The sequence below is a fragment of the Microcaecilia unicolor genome, chromosome 3 (assembly GCF_901765095.1).
Source record: "Microcaecilia unicolor chromosome 3, aMicUni1.1, whole genome shotgun sequence".
Classification (NCBI taxonomy): Eukaryota; Metazoa; Chordata; class Amphibia; order Gymnophiona; family Siphonopidae; genus Microcaecilia; species Microcaecilia unicolor.
Window position 1 is genome coordinate 408,303,282 of NC_044033.1, and position 19,999 is coordinate 408,323,280.

General features: G+C 41.0%; 1 protein-coding gene across 1 annotated transcript in view; it reads left to right on the top strand.

Moving 5' to 3' along the window:
• The first annotated feature begins 310 nt into the window (after nucleotides 1-310).
• The window catches only part of MEP1A (meprin A subunit alpha), a 70,505-nt gene continuing 50,816 nt past the window's right edge, over nucleotides 311-19,999 (top strand). The window contains exons 1-8 of the mRNA XM_030195134.1: nucleotides 311-394; nucleotides 1,228-1,323; nucleotides 1,401-1,412; nucleotides 7,294-7,318; nucleotides 7,410-7,463; nucleotides 14,297-14,337; nucleotides 14,423-14,501; nucleotides 19,643-19,760. Of these exons, the coding sequence (XP_030050994.1) occupies nucleotides 311-394; nucleotides 1,228-1,323; nucleotides 1,401-1,412; nucleotides 7,294-7,318; nucleotides 7,410-7,463; nucleotides 14,297-14,337; nucleotides 14,423-14,501; nucleotides 19,643-19,760 (509 nt within the window). The remainder of the gene's footprint in view (nucleotides 395-1,227; nucleotides 1,324-1,400; nucleotides 1,413-7,293; nucleotides 7,319-7,409; nucleotides 7,464-14,296; nucleotides 14,338-14,422; nucleotides 14,502-19,642; nucleotides 19,761-19,999) is intronic.

Consider the following 19,999-nt stretch of genomic DNA (forward strand, 5'->3'; position numbering starts at 1 on the left):
ATCCATGTCCCTTGTCCGTTCCCCCCCCCCCCCCCCCCCCCCGTTCAAAATTTGGACATTTCAGTTTGTAAAATCGATGTTCATGCTAGATGTTTCCAGTGCATGGACATCCATCTCATGTGTTTTCGAACAGGCTGTGTCCTCTTCGAAAATACATGTGAGGTGGATGTCTCTTTGGGACATTCTGACTTGGACATCCTTTTAAAAATGCACCCCCCCCCCCCCCCCCACATAATTAAAAGGGAACACAGTGGCTCAACCACACATCAGTTACTTGCCAACTAGGACCAGCAAATGGAAGAAAATTACCATGACACCTAAACTGCTTATAGATGATGCAGTCATGAAGAAAGGTCAGTCATATCTCAGCTTTTGGAGTCCCCTATCAATACAGGTATGTGTAACGTCTGATTAAGTTCAAATTCAATTGAGAACACAGGAAGAAATTTGCTAGGCCAAATCTCTCCTTCCCCTTCAAGAAAACACTAGGATATTTTGTTGTTAGAATTAACAACATTTTACTATGTTAATTCCAGTTTTTTTTTTTCTAATGCCTATTGGCTTACATTTCACTCCATTTAATGAGCTGCTTTCAGAGTGTATGATGCTGAGTTGTGCTGAGCAGTACAAGGGGCTTTGCAGGCTTGGGCAGTTCTAAGTCTAAAAAGGGATAGGGAATTTTCATTTGCCATTTTGTTTCAATGGAATATTTGCCAGCATTCAATATTATTCTACTTGGAAGTGCATATAATTCTATGAAAGTTACAAGAGTTTATCATTTATTTATTTAATGTAGGGGGTACTTTGTTTCAAGTTAGTCCATCTGGTTGTTGCTACTGTAAAGGGCCCTCAGAACATTTATTTATTCCTGGTCTTTTAACGAGCACATGCACACTTATAATTTAAAAAATCTTCCTGCACTATCTCCAGCAAACATTCTTCTCCATTTTTGTTCTGGAGGGAAGGGATTTCCCTTCAAGGCCCAGGTGTATATTTCCCTCTTTCTCACAACATTCAGAAACTGATATGGATTGTTCCAACTAGCTTTACTGATGATTTGTGCAAAACAAATATGGTTTAGAGGTAGTTTCCCTTGCTTATGGTAGTACAACACTTGGAAAACACTGTATATTCATGTATTACGCTCCTCTTGACCCATGTCCCTGATCTCTTTCACTGTTTGTCAGCTCTGCTTAGGTCTGGATCAGCCCGTTTCCTCTTCACTGAACTTCACAGCCGCTCTTGCCTGGGATTTCCTTCACAAAGCTAAACTACATATGGGATTATCTCTTCACACTATCGTCTTCTGTAGTCAATTTCCAGGTTGGGATCTCTCTAACTCCTTTCTCTTTTTTTCAGTTTGTGGATCAAGCTCTCCTAATCACTCCTTACTCCCATAGACTGGCAAATGGGTGAGCTAAACCTCTGATTTTTACATCTACTTCACACAAGGACAATAATTTAAGACGAAAGGGAGGTTTCACACTAGGGATGAACTGACTAGGCCCAAAGGCTGAGCCTTGAACACACAAACCATCAGAACCACTGCAGCTCTAACAAAGTGGTACATACACCTTCAAACAAGGGGACCATGGTTTGGGTTTCTGGGTTGCTGGCCTTTTCCTTACGAGCAACGCAAGGGGACAGAATAGGAAGGAGAATTCTGAGGAGTGTAACTTTTATTTAAACCTACTGGCATACACCTTTCCCTTGTAAATAGTTAGTCTGTTCTGTTCTATTCTATGTATTTATATCCTGCTACCATCAATAAAGATTCTAAGCAGATTACAAAAAATAATATATAATCAAAGATCAGAATAACCCTACTGTATTATTTTCCAAGAATTTACTAAAAAGATAAGTCTTCAATTCTTTACAAAACTGTAAATAGACTGGAAGAGTGAATTAATTCTGGTATGGAATTGCATAATTTACTGTCTTGATAAATAAAAGAGCCATCGAAAACTTCTTTATAATGTGTAAGCTCTTTGAGCAGGGACTGTCTTTCTATGTTTAAATTGTACAGCGCTGCGTAACCCTAGTAGCGCTTTAGAAATGTTAGTTAGTTAGTTAGTTATAATGAACTTTTTTGACAGACAGGAACCCCAATAATAGAGAAGAATAGAAACGTGAATTTTTCTGAAGAGCTGGATAAGCAATTAATTGAGGACAAAGAGAAGAACAGTCCCCATGTAAGATTTGAAACACAAAACAAGTAATTATAAATTTTATATATGCAAACAATGGTAGCCAGCGCAGGCTTTTAAATAAAGATGTCACACGATCATATCGAGACCAACCATAAATCAATTTGACTGCAGTATTCTGTAAAAGCTGCAGTCTATTAACAAGTCTTGAGTTTAGTCCAGCATATAAGACATTACCATAGTTCAGTTGGAGCAAAACAGTAGCCTGCACCAGCAAACGAAAATTATCTGAAAAGAAGACAGATCTGACTGGTCTTAACTGATGCAGTTTAAAAAGTATCTTCTTAGTCATTGATAACTGAGTATCTAAAATGATCCCCAATACCTTAGAGGATTTTTCAAAAGCAACTATTTATCTGAGGCAATTATTACTTTATGTGGGACTAAAGATACATCATTACTAAAATATAATAATTTTGTCTGGCTGCATTAAGCTTTAATAAATGTTGATTAGCCCAACAATGCATTATAGAAATGCAGTCAGAGATGGAAGTTTTTAGTGTCAAAAAGTCTGATGACACTGGAATTAATACAAATATATCGTCTGCATATAAATAGCCAAACAAATCTAAAACAAATCCCAGCCAACTCATAAACAATTTAAACAATATTGGAGATAATGGTGAACCCTTTGGGACACCGAATTCCGGTCTACCACTATTACTACTACTTATCATTTCTATAGCACTACTAGACATACGCAGGTCTGTACACTTGAACATGCCAGTCCTTGCTTGAAAGAGCTTACAATCTAATGAGGACAGAGAAACAGGACAAATAAGGGATAAGGGAATTACTAAGGTGGGAATGATAAAACATACATGGTTACTGTACAAGTGAATAGGGGTTAGAAGTTAAAAGCAGCATCAAAAAGGTGGGCTTTTAGCCTCGATTTGAAGATGGTCAGAGATGGAGCTTGATGTACTGGCTCAGTCTATTCCAGGCATATGGTGTAGCAAGATAAAAGGAACGGAGTCTAGAGTTGGCAGTGGAGGAGAAGGGAAGGGTATAGATAAAAGAGATTTACCCAATGAACAGAGTTCCCAGGGAGGAGTGTAGGGAGAGATAAGAGTGGAGAGGTACTGAGGAGCTGCAGAGTGAATGCACTTGTAAGTCAATATGAGGAGTTTGAACTGTATGCAGAAACGTATAGGGAGCCAATGAAGTTAATTGAAGAGAGGGCTAATATGAGCATAACAACACTGGTGGAATATAAGTCATGCAGCAGAATTTTGAACAGATTGAAGGTGAGAGAGATGGCTTAGTGGGAGAACTGTGAGAAGCAAATTGCAATAGTCTGAGCTAATAAGAGTATGGATAAGGGATTTGGTAGTGTGCTCAGAAAGGAAAGGATGAATTTTGGTGATATTATAGATAAAGAAATGACAAGTTTTAGCAGTCTGTTGGATATGTGCAGAGAGAGAGAGAGAGGAATCAAAGATAACCCCAAGGTTATAAGCTGATGAGACAGAGAGGATGAGACTGTTATCCACAATAATAGAGAATGGGGGAAGAGGAGAGGTGGGTTTAGGGGGAAAGATAGTCTAGTTTTAGATGGTAGTGAGACATCTAGGCAGCAATGTCAGACAGGCAGGCTGATACTTGTGCCTGGTTGCCTGCTGAAACTCTGGGGTGTAGAGGTAGATCTGGGAGTCATCAGCATAAAGGTGATACTAAAAACCATGGGATGATATCAGAGCACCAAAGGAAGAAGTATAGATGGAAAAAAGAAGAGGTCCCAAGACACAGCCCTAAGGTACACCAACTGAGAGTGGGAGGATCTGCCAGGGTATACACTAAAGGAACGCTGGGAGAGATAAGAAGAAAACCAGGAAAGAACAGAGCCCTGAAATCCAAGTGAGGACAGCGTATCAAGGAGTAGGCTGTGATCAACAGTGTCAAAAGCAATATGTTTTTTGTTATTTTAGTACTGTAAACCAATTTGACCTGTTGCCATAGGAGGCAGTATAGAAAATTTCCAAATAAACTATAAACCAGTGGCATAGCCAAGGATGGGCCTGGATGGGCCAGGCCCACCCACTTTGTGCTCAGGCCCACCTAGTAGCAGTACACCTATGATGGGGCTGGCAGGGATCCCCAAGCCCCACCAGCCGAAAACTCCCAACAACTGTCCCTCCTGCATACTTTGTAAATAGCAGATCTTCGCCTGCAGCGAGCAGCGACTGATACATACTGTTCGCACTGGCCCCACAGACTTCCCTCTGATGATTTCCTGCCTATGCGGAAACAGGAAGTTGCATCAGAGGGATGGCTGTGGGGCCAACATAAGCAGTGTGTATTAGTTGCTGCTCGCTGCCAGTGAAAATTTGCTATTTAAAAGGTATGCGGGGGAGGGGATGTATAATATGCATCCCTTTATAAAACCCAATTATCTTCCCACTGCTTCCAAATTCCATTCATACCACATTCTCACACTATCTAAACAGAACCACAGGTCAGGATGTTACTATTCAGATGTTACTATTCAAACATATAAGTATTTTTTAAAATCTTCTTCTAATTTAACCTGTATTAACATAAAGGCTAAGCACAGAAAACTGTCCTGTTTCACATAAGCAGTCCCATCTTCATCACTTAAAATGATGTTATTGAATTGTAGATCCACTGCTCAAAATCATTAATGGAAATGTTCATTCAAAGTCCCAAACTGTATTCAGCAATTCAATTCACCATTACGTCACAGATTTTTACTTCTTGCAAGTCATAAATCAACGAGTTGACATTCCAACTGCGCCGTCAAATAAAGCTTACAAATTTGCCCTCTTCCTTGCTTTCGCTGTACTAGAGCTCAACATCTTCATGAATAAAGATGGGACTGCTTATGTGAAACAGGACTATCAGTACAGTTTTATGTGCTTAGCCTTTATGTTAATACAGGTTAAATTGGAAGAAGATTTTAAAAATACTTATATGTTTGAATAGTAACATCTGACTAGTAACATCCTGACCTTTGGCTCTGTTTAGATAGTGTGTGAGTGTGGTATGAATGGAATTTGGGAGCAGTGGGGAGATAATTGGGTTTTATAAAGGGGTGCATATTATGTAAAGTAAAATTATAGCAGTGTTTATTTTTTATTTTGCTGCATTTATATCCCACATTTTTCCACCTATTTGCAGGCTCAAACAATAAAAAAATATGCATGAGAGAGATTTGCATGTAATGGAGATTGCAGGCATGCAAATCTGTGCCATTTATATATATATATATATATTCATTACAAAATTACATAAATCATTGAGATCTCATAAATAACATTTCAAATATCATCTTTATTATTCCATATAAACACAAAAATTAAAACCACATTATGGCTCAGTCTTACTCTCCTTCAATTGGAGGTTATCAATACTGCTAACTTTTCTGTAATAATACAGATCTATGATAGCAATTCTATACCAATTATTAAATTTTTCATCATGGTGTGTTACATTGAGGCAATTTTTAAGAATCAGACAATTATGTTTGGATCAAAAAGTCTTCACAGGCTCGATTTTTACAACAAGGATATCCTAGAAAAGTAATATATAAAGCATTTAAAAGAGCCAGTAATGTCAATTGACAATGGGTATTAGACACAAGAAAAGAAGTTACAACAATAAAAACTACTTGTGTTTTACCTTATATTTTGCAGATTAACCAAATACAAAAAATTATTCTCAAACACTGGAATATATTGTCCCTACGTGAGGGTTTTGAATCTAAGCTGTGTTTTGCATAGATGCAGGGTAAAAACTTGGGAGAATTGTTTAAAAACTCTAGGTTACAAGAGAAATCTGAAAAGCGGGGGCACAAATTCCAAATACCACTAAATGATTTGTTTTGAGACAACACACTGACTGCTTTTCTAAACAAGTGATATACTGGATTAGATGCCCATGTGATAAATGGTATCTGGGTCAGACTAAAAAATTAGTAAAGTAGAGAATTGTACAACACTCAAGCAACCTTAGGCTTGATTGGGACAATGTTCCCCTGATTGATCGTTGGAGGGAGCCAAAAATCAAAACGGAAGATTTAAAGTTTGTAGTCCTGCAGCAAATTTTATTATGCACCTGTAGAAAATTCCTTTTTAAAATTTTGGCCGAAAATAGACATGCGGCAAAATAAAAATTGGCGCGCATCCATTTTGGTCTGAGACCTTACCGCCACCCATTGACTTAGTGGTAAGGTCTCACGCATTAATTGGGCGGTAATGGCCTACGCATGTAGAATGCCTTTTACTGCCTGGTTAGTATAGGTTTCATGGGTGATGTGTAATGCCCATCCCAACAGGGAGGAAGGATCCTTTATTCTAGATCAGGGGTGCACAAGTTCAGTCCTGGAAGGCTGCAATGAGGCCCAGTTTTCAGGATATCCCTAAATAATATGCACAAGGTAGATTTGCTTCTAGAGGAGGTGGTACAGATTTATCACATGCATCTTCATTAGGGATATCCTGTAAACATGACTTATTTGGGGCCCTCCAGGACTGAAACTTGTGCATCCCTTGTTTTAGATTATAGTTGTGCATTTAATGGAAGTAAAACCAGAACTGGCTCAGCTGCTCCTCCTTGACCTGGAGTCCTGTAGTTTCCTTGTAAGTTCGAAGTGCAAGCATTCATCACATAAATCAAAAGTTGGGGAAAAACTACTGGATGCTATGATAATTGTACTTAATTGGCTCAATACAGAATGTTCAAAGTGTTCCTGGGGATGGAGTCCAACAGCTGATTAACAATGGGGCAAAGTTAATGGTCCAATTATAGGCAACTTGTACATCAAAACATTGATTGGTTTAAATATGCATCTGATAATCATTAACAGATCACAGTAAGATGATAAAATAGTGCAAAGTACAAAAGATACATATTTAATGGTGAAAACTGCAGTATTGCTGTCTGTTTGCTTCAGACAGCAGCAATGGTCTCGGCAAGGTTCTTTCTGTCTCTCTGCCTTGTTTTGCTATTTGCATATTCAACAACATTCTCAGTAAGTATTACTCCAAATAATAGTCGAGTCCTATAGGAAGTTTTGTGTCTAACATGTGTTTTTAAAAATCTGATCATACCCTTTGCTTTCCATTAGATTAAGCAACTCCCTGAAGTGAATGGTAAGAAAAACATTTCCATTTTTCTACAGTATTTTCTGTGTTCCCAATATTTTGGAACACCTGGTAATATTTGCTTTACTTTTTTTTAAAGAACATGATGCAGATGCTGGAGAACTTAGAGAAGATATTCCAGCAATAAATCTGGGTGAGTCAGAATGCATAAATAAATTTACAATTATTTATTTATTGGGATTTATAATACAGTATCTAATATGCATATATAAATATAAATCAGCATTTTATGGAAATAATTTTGAAATTATGTGAGAAACCGTATTTCTTTTTTAGTTTACTTTCTGAAGGGAAGAAGACTTATGAGATCATCATATATGTGTGTGTGTGTGTGTGTGTGTGTGTGTGTGTGTGTGTGTGTGTGTGTATGTGTGTGTATGAGTCAGTGACATATCTAGACAGAAATATTTGGGTGACACCAAGGGGGCAAGCTAGATATGGGGGGGGGGGGCCAAGTCAAAGCAACATTTTTGTACATCATATCCCTCTCCCCCACTTTAAAATTAGCATTATTATTGTTAGCATTATTCAACAAATTCTTCTGTATGGGAGTGAAGTGTGGATTCTCTAGAGGATTGCTCAGCATCTCTACATAAACCCTGAAACTCCATTTCTATATCACAAACTTCATATTCCTCAACAATTAAACTATCCCCCTTACAGCTCACCATACAAAAAAAATATTCAAATCCTGATTATCACCCCATGAACTGCACACGCTCCTTCCACTGCCAGATACTTTGTTTAAAGCAGACATGGTGACTCTACTGATGTGCAGATCACCAGTCTTAAGTATTTTTATTTTGGGTGACAGTACCCCAGAGCCTGCTTTCAGATGTTCCAGACACTTTGTGAAATAACATAAAACCTTGCAAAAAGATACTCAAAACCTACATAGGAAAAACTTAGCAAACCGTAAGTGCTCTGAGCCACCTATGAAAATATAGTGTTATATATATTAGACTGGGCCCTAGAACACCAATATACCTGCTATTGGGAAAATGGAACAAGCTGGACTGTTGCATATTTCTTCACATACATTATATGCTAGCAGAACCCTTTACCTCAGTCACACATGCAGAACATGGACAAACCCTCTCCTGATAAAAAAGATGGAACCACAAAAAACATGCAGATACAAACAGAAATGGAGACCTTGAAGAAAGCTAGACTCTATAAGCAGTGAAAATCTTGGTAAAAGTAACACAGAAAAGCATTTTTCCTGTACTCTACTAAATACAAAAATAGAAAAGATGTACATTTTCCCAAAGTGAACACATCCCAATCCTTAAAAAGTATTAAATAATTTTCTTCCACCTTGGTTGTCTGGGCACATTTCTAATTGGGTTGGTCCAGGTCTGTTCCACTTTTTGGGTTGGACTTCTCCTAATTTTTTTTCCAGGTTTCCCTTTCCATTTCTTCTCTCTGTCTGCCTATCACTGATGTTTTTAATGTTTCTCTTCTCTGCCTCTATATCCACCCATATATGATGTTTACCTCTCATTCTCCCTTTCTCTCACCCTCTAGTCCTTCTTTTTACCTTTCATCTGCCAATTGGTTTTTCTAATCTCCCTCTCATCCCCTCTCCAGAAATTCCATAGCCCCATCTGTCTTTCCCTCTCCCCAGCCTGCTATCCCATCTCTATCTTTCACCCTTCCTAATTTCCCCATTTCCAATCTCTGTACTCACCCTCATCCCTCAGCTTCCCTCCATTGTCTTCATCCTCTCACCAGCCCCAGCTCCATGCCTGTTTCGCCTTCCTTCCCTTGCCTCCAGGCCATTCTGTTTCTTACCTTCTACCTCATCTCCTAATGCCTCTCTTCAAGCACATTAACTCCATTTCTATTAACTCCATTTTTTAACATCTTCAAAGATCTATCTCCTTCCTCTCTCATACCCTTCCACAGCTTTGGTCACACATGCAGAGCACAGCCCTTCTTCAAATACAGGATAAGCAACCATGGACTAAAAGTACTACTGTAGACAAAAAAATAAACTGAAATTTTAGATGCCAGACTCTGCATGCAGAGAAAGAAATGCAAATTAATGCACGCATCAACCTTTTCCTATATGAGTATGCAATTCTGGAATGCGTTGCACGCAACCTAAAAGCGATCTAAGAACTGACTAACTTCCGCAAACTACTGAAGACCCATCTCTTTGATAAGATATACCACAAAGATCAACACATGTAAAACTCCACACATATATCCAGAAATGTTTAATAATGTCTTCTGGTATATTACTTCATGTATTCATGTATTCTATTACCATACAACCCAAAATCCTTCTGTAACACCAAATGTATATTCTCTTCTTATTTCCATTATCCTTGAAGTATTGTAAGCCACATTGAGCCTGCAAAGAGGTGGGAAAATGTGGGGTACAAATGCAATAAATAAATAAATTTCCTCCTGTACAGTGCAAAATAACACCAGCAGATGTAAATTCTCAAAACGGACATAATTCAATAACTAAACTGAAAATAAAATCATTTTCTTACCTTTGTGGTCTGCTGATTTTATTTTTCTAATCATCTTGTTCCCTGTCTTTGGTCTCTTTTCCCTCTGTGTTCTTAATTCTGTTTCAAGAGCCTCCTGTCCATTTATTATTCCCTTTCTCACCTCCTTTCTTTTTCAGTTTCCTGTTTATCTTCCTTTCATTTTTCAGCCTCATTCACAAATCCATCTAGTTTTCCACCTCTTTCCTTCTCTTATGCAGCATTCTCTCTTCCCTTTCTTTCTGTTTGCAACATTCCCCCTCTCTTCTCTTCCTTTCCCTTCCCTTCATATGCATTTCCTCCATCTTTTTCTCTTCCCTTCCTTTCATAGGCAGCATTTTCTCCACTCCCTTCCCAACCCTCCCCTCCTATCCAAGTGCAGCATTTGCCCCTCTCCCTTCCCTTCAATCCATGTGCAGCATTACCCACTCCTCTCCTTTTCTTTCTCTTCCATCCATGTGCAGCATTCTCCCTTTCCCTTGCCTCCTATCCAAGTGTAGCATTCCCACTCTCCCTTTCCTTCAATCTATGTGCATTTCCCCCTCTGCCCCCTCCTCCTTCCTTGCCATCCATGCACAATACTTCTACCTCAGGCCAATTCTCCCTTCCCTTCCATCTATGTGCAGCATTTCCCTCCTCTCCCTTTCCTTCCCTCCTATCCAAATGCAACATTTCTCCCTCTCATTTCCCTTCCCTCCTATTCAAGTGTAGCATTTCCCCCCTCTCCCTTTCCTTCCATACAGTTCAAATGCAGCATTTCCCCCATACCATCCCTTCCCTCCTATTCAAGTGTAGTATTTCCCCCCTCTCCCTTTCCTTCCATCCAGTCCAAATGCACCATTTCTCCCTCTCCTTTCCCTTCCCTCCTATTCAAGTGTAGTATTTCCCCCTCTCCCTTTCCTTCCATCCAGTCCAAATGCAGCATTTCTCCCTCTCCTTTCCCTTCCCTCCTATTCAAGTGTAGTATTTTCCCCTCTCCCTTTCCTTGCATCCAGTCCAAATGCAGCATTTCCCCCTACCCTTCCATCAAGTGCAGCATTTCCCCCGTACCATCCCTTCCCTCCTATTCAAGTGTAGCATTTCCCCTACCTCTCTTCCCTTCTGTCTGTTTTCCTCTTATCCCTTTCTCTTCCATCATATCCAAGTACAACATTCCCTCTCTCACTTTCCTTCCATCCACTTGCAGCATTTCCCCTTCTGCCCCCTCTCCCTTCCCTTCCATATATGTGCAGTATTTCCCCCTCTGGCTTCCCTTACATTCCATTTATGTGCATCATTTCCCCCCATCCATGTACTGTACTTCTTCCTAAGGTTCCCTCTCCCTTCCCTTTCATCCATGTGCAGCATTTTCCATGCTTCCGTCCCTTATATCCATGTGCAGTATTGCTCCCCATTCCTTTCCCTCCTAGCCAAGTGAAGAATTTTGATCTGTAATGAGTCTTCTTGGTAAATAAGTAAAATATATCTAATGGTAAATATACAGAGAAATATATCACATATAGCTGTGATTAAGGGTCTGATTTACTAAACCTTTCCTCCTGTAGGCAAGCAATGGGTTAAAAGTAGGTCAGACCGTAAGACAGTTTCATTTTGATGTGTGAGAAGAGCAGAACTAAATAAAATCTGGAGATATATATGACTCAAACTACTGTCTCAGTCTGACAAAACAAACAAACTATTTTATCTGTTCTAATAATAATGAAATCCAGTTCAGAAATATGAGAATTGGTTCATTATAACCTAATTCACAATCATTTTCTGAAAAATCAGATGCTTAGTCTTAAGATCAGAATCACAACTGCATAATTTTGTCATCTACAACATTAAACACCTTGTCATTAGTATACAAATGATGTTAATGGCAATCATTTTGTAATATTTTGCAAAGAAGTTGAACTGTCATAGTTTTATACCCTAGGTATAATCATTAAGAACATGAGAACATAACAGTAGCCATACTGGGTCAGACCAATGGTCCATCTAGCCCTGTATTCTGTTTTCCAAACAGTGGCCAAGCCAGGTCCCTCCCTACCTTTTCTTGCTTTTCATCATTATGATCCTTCCACAAATAACTCATTCATAGTGACCCAGGAACCCTCTCTGATTGAAGATCAAAGAGATCTTACCCCTTAACACCATTCTGCTGTCTGCAGCGGTTTTTACCTGATAAGCAGCTGCCTGTCTACCCTACCCTATGTCAAGTGCATCATCTCTGAGACATACCTCTAGAGAAGATACAAGAGATCCATGTCATTAAGCTCAGTGGCAGAGGCACAGGCCATCCTCAATATTGTTATATATTAATCTACTGATAAGATGTTGTTTTCCATTTGTGAAACATCCTCTGTGCAGCTTAGTTATGAGATGATTTCTCTTTCAAACTTGTTTACCAAAGTAGCATCAGCTGTAAAAGTGAATGGACTCCATGTTATGAAGGTAACTCATTAACAGGGCTCTTACCAAAGGTGCTTTATTTTAGGCCCATTCTAATTTTCTTTACAGAATACTAGTGTTAGTAGCCAAAAAATCATGTAAATATAAGGTGCAATCACTTACACCTGTTCTATAGCTGGTGTAAAGGCCCAGGCCTAGGTGTGTGATAAAACACGCATAAATTAATAGTATTCTATAAAATGCGTGTGCACCTGTGCATCCAGCCCACTCTGAGGGGCATAATCGAAAGTGGGTGCCCATCTCTGAGGGCGCCCATCTCCATGGGCGGCCATGAGAAGGGGTGGGACAAACCGTATTTTCGAAAAAGATGGGCATCTTTTTTTCGATAATACGGGCTGTGCGGTGCAGATGCCTAGGATTTGGGCGTTTTTGAGCTGGGCGCTATCGGTTTTCAGTGATAATAGAAACCGAAGGCACCCAGCTCAAAAACGAACAAATCCAAGGCATTGGGTCATGGGAGGGCCAGGATTCGTAGTGCACTGGTCCCCCTCACATTCTAGGACACCAACTGGGCACCCTAGGGGGCACTTTTACAAATTAAAAAAATAATTTAAATAACTCCCAGGTGCATAGCACTCTTCCCTTGTGTGCTGAGCCCCCAAATCCCCCCCAAAACCCACTGCCCACAAGTCTACACCATTACCATAGCCCTAAGGAGTGCAGGGGGGCACCTACATGTGGGTACAGTGGGTTTTGGGGGGGTTTGGAGGGCTCAACATTAACCAGCACAAGTGGAATAGGTAGGGGGGGATGGGCCTTTGTCCGCCTGCCTGACGTCCACTGCACCCACTAACAACTGCTCCACCTGCATACTGCTGTCAGGGAGCTGGGTATGACATTTGAGGCTCGCATATAGGCTGTCAAAAAAGTTTTTAAAGTTCTTTTTTTGTGGTGGGAGGGGGTTAGTGACCACTGGGGGAGTCAGGGGAGGTCATCCCCGATTCCCTCCGGTGGTCATCTGGCCAGTTGGGGTACTTTTTTGGGACTTGGGTCGTGAAAAAAAAGGGTCCAGCAAAAGTGACCCAAATTCTTGCTTCTGCCACCCTTTTTTGTCGATTATTGGCCGAAGGCGCCCATATCTCCTTGGCCAATAAACATGCCCCAGTCCCGCCTTCACCACACCTCCGACATGCCCCCGTCAACTTTGTTCGTTCCAGTGATGGAGTGTAGTTGAAGACACCCAAAATCGGCTTTCGATTATACCGATTTGGGCACCTTTGCGAGATGGGCGCCCATCTCCCGATTTGGGTCGAAATATGGGTGCCCATCACTTTCGAAAATAAGGCCTTCTGTATCCAATCTCTGCCCATGTGCATATTCACAGTCAAAGCATATGCCATCAAATCATGGTGTATACTTTCTGGTAGCTGGTATCCTATAAAAGGCCATTTGTGCAGGTGAGTGGCCATTTATGCATGTAAACATCTAGAATTCCACCATTTACACACCTTCTTGAAACCTACAAATAGGCAGCTACCCATAGAATAGTCCCCATATTACAAATGATATTGCATGATCATATTACATCTTCTCTTTTATCATTGCATTGGCTTCCTATTAGGAAACATTGTATTTTTAAGTTGATAGTGTTGGCTTTTAGGGTTTTTCATAGTATGGTTCCAAATTATATACCTAAGAAGTTGCTGGTTTATATTTCAAGGCGGTTGTTACGTTCTCAGAGCAAGAGGCATTTTCTTCTGCCTTCTGCCAGGTCTTTCCAATTGGAGTGTGCTCGTTCTCAAGCTTACTCTTATTCTTTGAACTGGCTATGGAATAGGCTTCCTCCTGCTATAAGATCTATCAATGATCTAAGTTTTCATAGGGCTGTAAAAACGTATTTGTTCTAATCTGAAAATTGATTAATTGATTTATTTTGTCAAACTGGCAGATTATTCTATTGCTTTGTTGTATTGTGTTATTTTGAATGTAACTGTGTAACCTGTTCTGAGTGTGGTCAGGAGGATTGGATATAAAATGGAATAAATAAATAAATGTATTTTTTGCTTTACAGCTGCAGGAAACAACTTGTTTCAGGGAGATATCGTTCTGCAAGTAAGTAGTTTGATATAACAATACACTGCTGGTACACCCTCATGATAAACAGTAGAGTTCCAATGATCTTTTATTTTACTTTTAGCCTGAAGCACGTAATGCATTGCGAAATGAAAGCTACAGATGGAAGTTCCCCATTCCTTACATCCTGGCTGATAACCTAGGTAAAAATTGGACTTTTTCTTTACACTGCTATTAATGCTGCTAGCAATTTGGAGAAGATAGAGGCTAGAGACTCCCAACGACAGGATAGCTTAATGGACTAATACCAAGATACAAAATCTTTCTACTATACTTTACATTAGTAATTCACTCAATGGAGGAAAGGTCTGGCGATTTGGTTCAGGGAAGGGGGGTTGTGATGCACTTTGGAGGGGGGGTGATGGGGGGGGGGGGGTTGCAGCGGTGACCCGCTCTGGGTGGCGAAGAAGCTAGAAATGCCACTGGTTCTGTGTGCTTTATTTTTAGGCTTTCTTAGTTTTGAGTCTGTATTAAAGTCTATATTCACTGTCTAGCCCTTTAAGTGGTTTCAATTACTGACTTCTAAATGGTTACAATATCCCTAAGGTGCCAGCATTCCTTGCCTTCACTAAAGGGAAGTGTGATTTCAAATTCCCCTTTAGGTATGTAGCTTTATGTTATGAAAATGTATATGATTCACAACCAGCATCTGTATTGTACACTGAGCTGTAATCACAAACTGTGTGTGATGTATTCCACACTGAATTGTAATGACAAACTACCTCTGATTCGTTCTGTTTGTGGGAGAATTGTATCTGTTTTATGGACCAATGAGATAGTGCAACATCTGCATGTCTATGATTTGAATTTGCATGTCATTAAGTGGCCCTTTGACTAATGCGCAGTGGGCCTAACATGGGCCTGTCACACGCTAAAAGGGCATTACCGTGGGATGCGTTAAGGCGTCCCATGGTAGTGTTCACTAATTCCACACTGGGAAATAATTTTTATTTCCTTGTCATCTATACCAGACCAGTCCAGACTAATGGGTTGTGTCCATCTACCAGCGGAAGGAGACAGAGAAAATAGTTCCAAGTAAACCGCCCCTTAAGGGTATTGTGCAGCCTGAAATGTTCAGTATTTTCTCTGTTTCAGGGCTTTCTCTTCTTGTAGTTTTAGTCCCTTTGGGCCAGGGGAGTGCAGCGCCAGGTCTGCATTTCCACAAGTTGTGTTCCTTTCTTGTTGGCCTCCTGGCAGCACCTTCTTCTCTTGCTGTTCCCTGGGGCTCCATCTATGCATTTTGTTTGTTGAGCACAACTCCATCACTGCATTTGAGCACAGCTCCATCACTCTATGTTGAACACAGCTCCATCGCTGTATGTTGAGCGCAGCTCCATCGCTGCATGTTGAGCGCTGCTCCATCGCTGCATGTTGAGCACTGCTCCATCACTGCATGTTGAGCGCAGATCCATCGCTGCATGTTGAGCGCTGCTCCATCGCTGCATGTTGAGCGCTCTTCCATCACTTCATGTTGAGCACAGCTTCATTATTCCATGCAGTTCCACCAGTCCATGTTGGGCATGGCTCCATCGCTGCATGTTTGGCACACTTCCACAGTTCCATGTTGGCTTTAGCTCCATCACTGTATGTTGAGGACCGCTCTATCATGGCATGTTGAGTGAAATTTCTTTGCTGCTTATTCTGCAACCTTTCATCTCTGCATGTTGAATGCAGCTCCATTGTCACATGTTGAGTGTAGTTCTTTCTCTGCAGGTCTCAGTGTGGGGCGCAGTCCTGTGTCTGCATGTAGAACATGGCTCTGTGTCTGCCTGTGGAATGCAGCTCCTTGTCTGTGTGTGGCATTCAGCTCTCTCTTTGCATATGGAATGCAGCTCCCTGTCTGCGTGCAGAGCACAGCTCCACCACCTGTTGAGGGTAGCTCCATCTCTGTATGTTTAGCACAACTCTTGTCTGCAAATTGGGTGAAGTTCCAGGGTGGTATGTGGAGCACAGCTCTGTGACTGCAGGCGCTACACAGCTTCATGTCTGCGTAGGAAGGATAGCTCCTTGCTGGCATCCAGAGTGCAGCTCCTTGTTTGAGTGTGGAAACAGCTCCTTGTCTGCGTTTTATACACAGTTCCATCTCTACCGCAGCTTCAGTTCTGCAGGTACCTCTAACATCCAACTCTTTCAGTGGGGCACTGCTCATCCTCTGTCTGTTACTTTCAGCTTCTTCTCTGCTTGTTCAGTGCATTTCTATCTTTGCCAGAGGTGTGCAACTCTTTCTCTGCCCGTGGTGTGTGGCTCAGTTTGTGTGCTTTGAGTGCAAATCCGTTAGTTCTCGTTGAACACGGATCCTGCTTTGACTGATGAGCGCAGCTTTTTTTCTGTCCCTTGAGCACAGTTCAGTCTCTGACTGTGGAGCATATTTTCAGCTTTGCCTGTTGGGCACTGTTACACCTTGTTGGTCAACCCCAGCTTTTTTCTGCAGGTTGGATACAGTAACTTCTCAGCAGCTGTGGCATACCTCAGTTTAGATTGCTAGACAAGGCTGTCTTGTGTCCTGTTAACTACCATTCCTGTGGCACCTTTTCTTGCCGTAGCCTCTTGTTGGCTGGAGAGAAGCTTCTCCATTGCTGGAGTTTGAATTCGTCTCTGCTCCTTTTGTGGCTACTTGGCACCTTGGGGGTCTTTTCTCCATAGTGTGGCTCTCCTCTCTTTCTTTTTGTCTCCTTTTGTTCTTTCATCCCTAAGTCCAGAGTGAACTGCTTGAGGAGTACTATTTTTCTACGGTTGTACCCTGATATGTTGCTGCCCTTTTCTTCGTGGTTCTTCTGGAGAGACTAGTGCTCCAGTTAGTTGGTTCTTTCAACTCTGGAGTCTCTTCTTGTTCTGTGGAGTTTGATTCTCTCACTAGGCGCGGGTCTGGGTGGTTCCTGGGCCTTGCTTCCTTTCTTCTATGAAGTGTGGTGCACTGTTTGGGGTTGCTTGGAACAACCTTCCTGAGCCCTTATGCCAAGCCCCCTCCCTGCCCGTCTTCAAGTCTTTGCTTAAAGCCCACCTCTTCAATGCTGCGTTCGGCACCTAACCCTTACCATTCAGTGAATCCAGACTGCCCCAATTTGACTGCCCCTATCGGACTGACCGTTCACTTGTCTATTAGATTGTAAGCTCTTTGAGCAGGGTCTGTCTCTCTTTGTTAAATTGTACAGTGCTGTGTAACCCTAGTAGCGCTCTAGAAATGTTAAGTAGTAGTAGTAGTTGCATACTCCTAGTACTTGTTAGGGCCGTTTTATCCAACCATCTTGGACTCAAGGCAGACCGGCAGGTTTGGGAGTTAGTCTTTGTCCTGCCAGGGTTTGGAGAAGTGGAGCCTGGTCTAGAAGAGAGAGTTCTTCTCCTTGTTGCTTGGATACGACTGTTGCCTTCCTTCCAAGGGGGGTCCTTTGGCATGAGTATCTTTTGCTGCTTCTTTTACTACTCTCGGGACAGGGGTACATAATTTTTCTTTTGCTCAGGACGTTTGTTTTACGTCCTATGGCTTCAGTTCCTTTTCTAGTGTCTAACTCTGTTCCATTTTGGTAGCCTGGTGGTTCGGATATTCGAATCCTTTTCTGCTGATCAATTTTTTGCTGTGTGTATAGCTTTGTTGATTTTTCAACCTTCTGCATTCTTCTTTTCTCCCCCCCCCCCCCCCCTTGGGAAACTGCTTTGCTACATCCCATTAGTCTTGACTGGTCTGGTATAGATGACAAGGAAGAAATAATTATGTTTTTACCTGATAATTTTCTTTCCTTTAATCATACCAGACCAGTTCAAATGCCCACCCTGGCTAAAGTCTGTCAGAGTGTTGTTTCCTTTAGGTATCCCTGGCTGTTCCATGATGCTTTAATACGCTGGGATGTCCCACAGCACTGCCTACATCATCTTCTCTCTTCTATCTCCTGCCACTTGTTGTTGTGCCAGCTCTGTATGACTCCTGTTACTTGGCATCACGGAGTTCTTTCCACGGATTCAGGGGTACATCTCTATGTGCTTGGGCAAGCTCAATATGGACCATTCCCTCCCGCTTACTTTACTGTGAGGGGAGGTTGCAGTTGCCTTTGGCCAAGTAGGAACAGTGAGGTTCTGCATATTGGCTCCAAGAGTTTGCCTGTTTGGTATTAACTGTGTTTTCTTCTAGACTTCATAGCACCATTGCTTGACTATTCGAAATACTGAACATTCCAGGCTGCACGATACCCTTAAGGGGTGGTTTACTTGGAACTATTTTCTCTGTCTCCTTTCTCTGGTAGATGGACACAACCCATTAGTCTGGACTGGTCTGGTATGATATGATTAAAGGAAAGAAAATTATCAGGTAAGAACATAATTTTTCCTTTCCAGCATGGGAGGTGTGCCCATGGGCAGAGAGTAGGCATACCTGTGCTAATTGGGTAGTGCGGGCACATTACCGCGTGCTACCTGATTACCATGGGAGTAGTGTGGGAGCCCTTATAGCCTCTTAAATAGGTGGTGGTAAGGGTTCCCACAGTAATGGCAATTGGGGAAATTATCACATGGCCGTAATAATAAAATATAGCACGGCTGCCATTTTACCACCATGCTAAAAGTTGCTGCAGCACGCAGAAAACCCATACGCTGACACCAGTGCCAGCCACTTTTTAGCATGGCTTGGTAAAAGGACTCATTTTATGTTTTAGTGTCTTTTGAATGTATTTTGCTGATCCAGTATTTTTACTATTTATTTGCTCTTATATCATGTCACTAGTATGTATGTTTTATAATGAATTTAACTAAGTTTATTTATTATAGTATTTGTAAGTAATTTTGTTATTTATTGCAGTTCAATTGACAGTCGCTGCCCCTGAAGCAGCCTGCCATGGGCGAAATGTGGCCACGCCAGGCAATTTTAATATAAGTGTACTTTATTGTAACCTCTTTGATCCATTGTTATATGCCTTCCTTCCTCCTAAAACTAGGCGCTTCCTTATGTAATTACCCCCTAACTGTGCAGATATTTAAGCACCCAGAGGACACCTATGTGGAACCTATTCTATAAAGAAAATCTGGCACCTACTTTCTTTTACAGAATATTTGCATTACAGGGCACTTATACCAGCACATAAGTGTGAGTCCTGTCCACGCTTCACTCAGATTCCAACCATGTGTGTGGCTACCTGTAAAATACACACTGTGTAAGATACATGGATATTTGCAGAATAGTGTTTAGGAGAAATTTGTGCATTTATGGGCATATGTGCACACATACACCCGTATATGCCAATTAGCTCATAAATATTCTGATTTGTATTAAAATATGTTGCTGAAATATGTTTTCCAGATCTCAATGCTAAGGGAGTCATTCTCAAGGCATTTGAAATGTTCCGTCTTAAGTCATGTGTGGATTTTAAGCCATACGAAGGAGAGCAAACATATATTATTTTTCAGAAATTTGGAGGGTAAGTGATAGAAAAACTGTGTAGATACATTTCTGTATCTTAAATCTATGGTATATGCACTGAAGAAAAAATCTGTAATGAAATATAATTTCTGTATATATCTGTACATATCTCTTATTTGAAATTGCAAATAACTGCTGATTGCATACTTGTGCTGCAACAGTCTTTGACATTCTCAAGATCCCTCTTTTTCCCTTCTGAATGCCCTGCGGTATCCTTGTTAGGTTTAATAGCTTAAC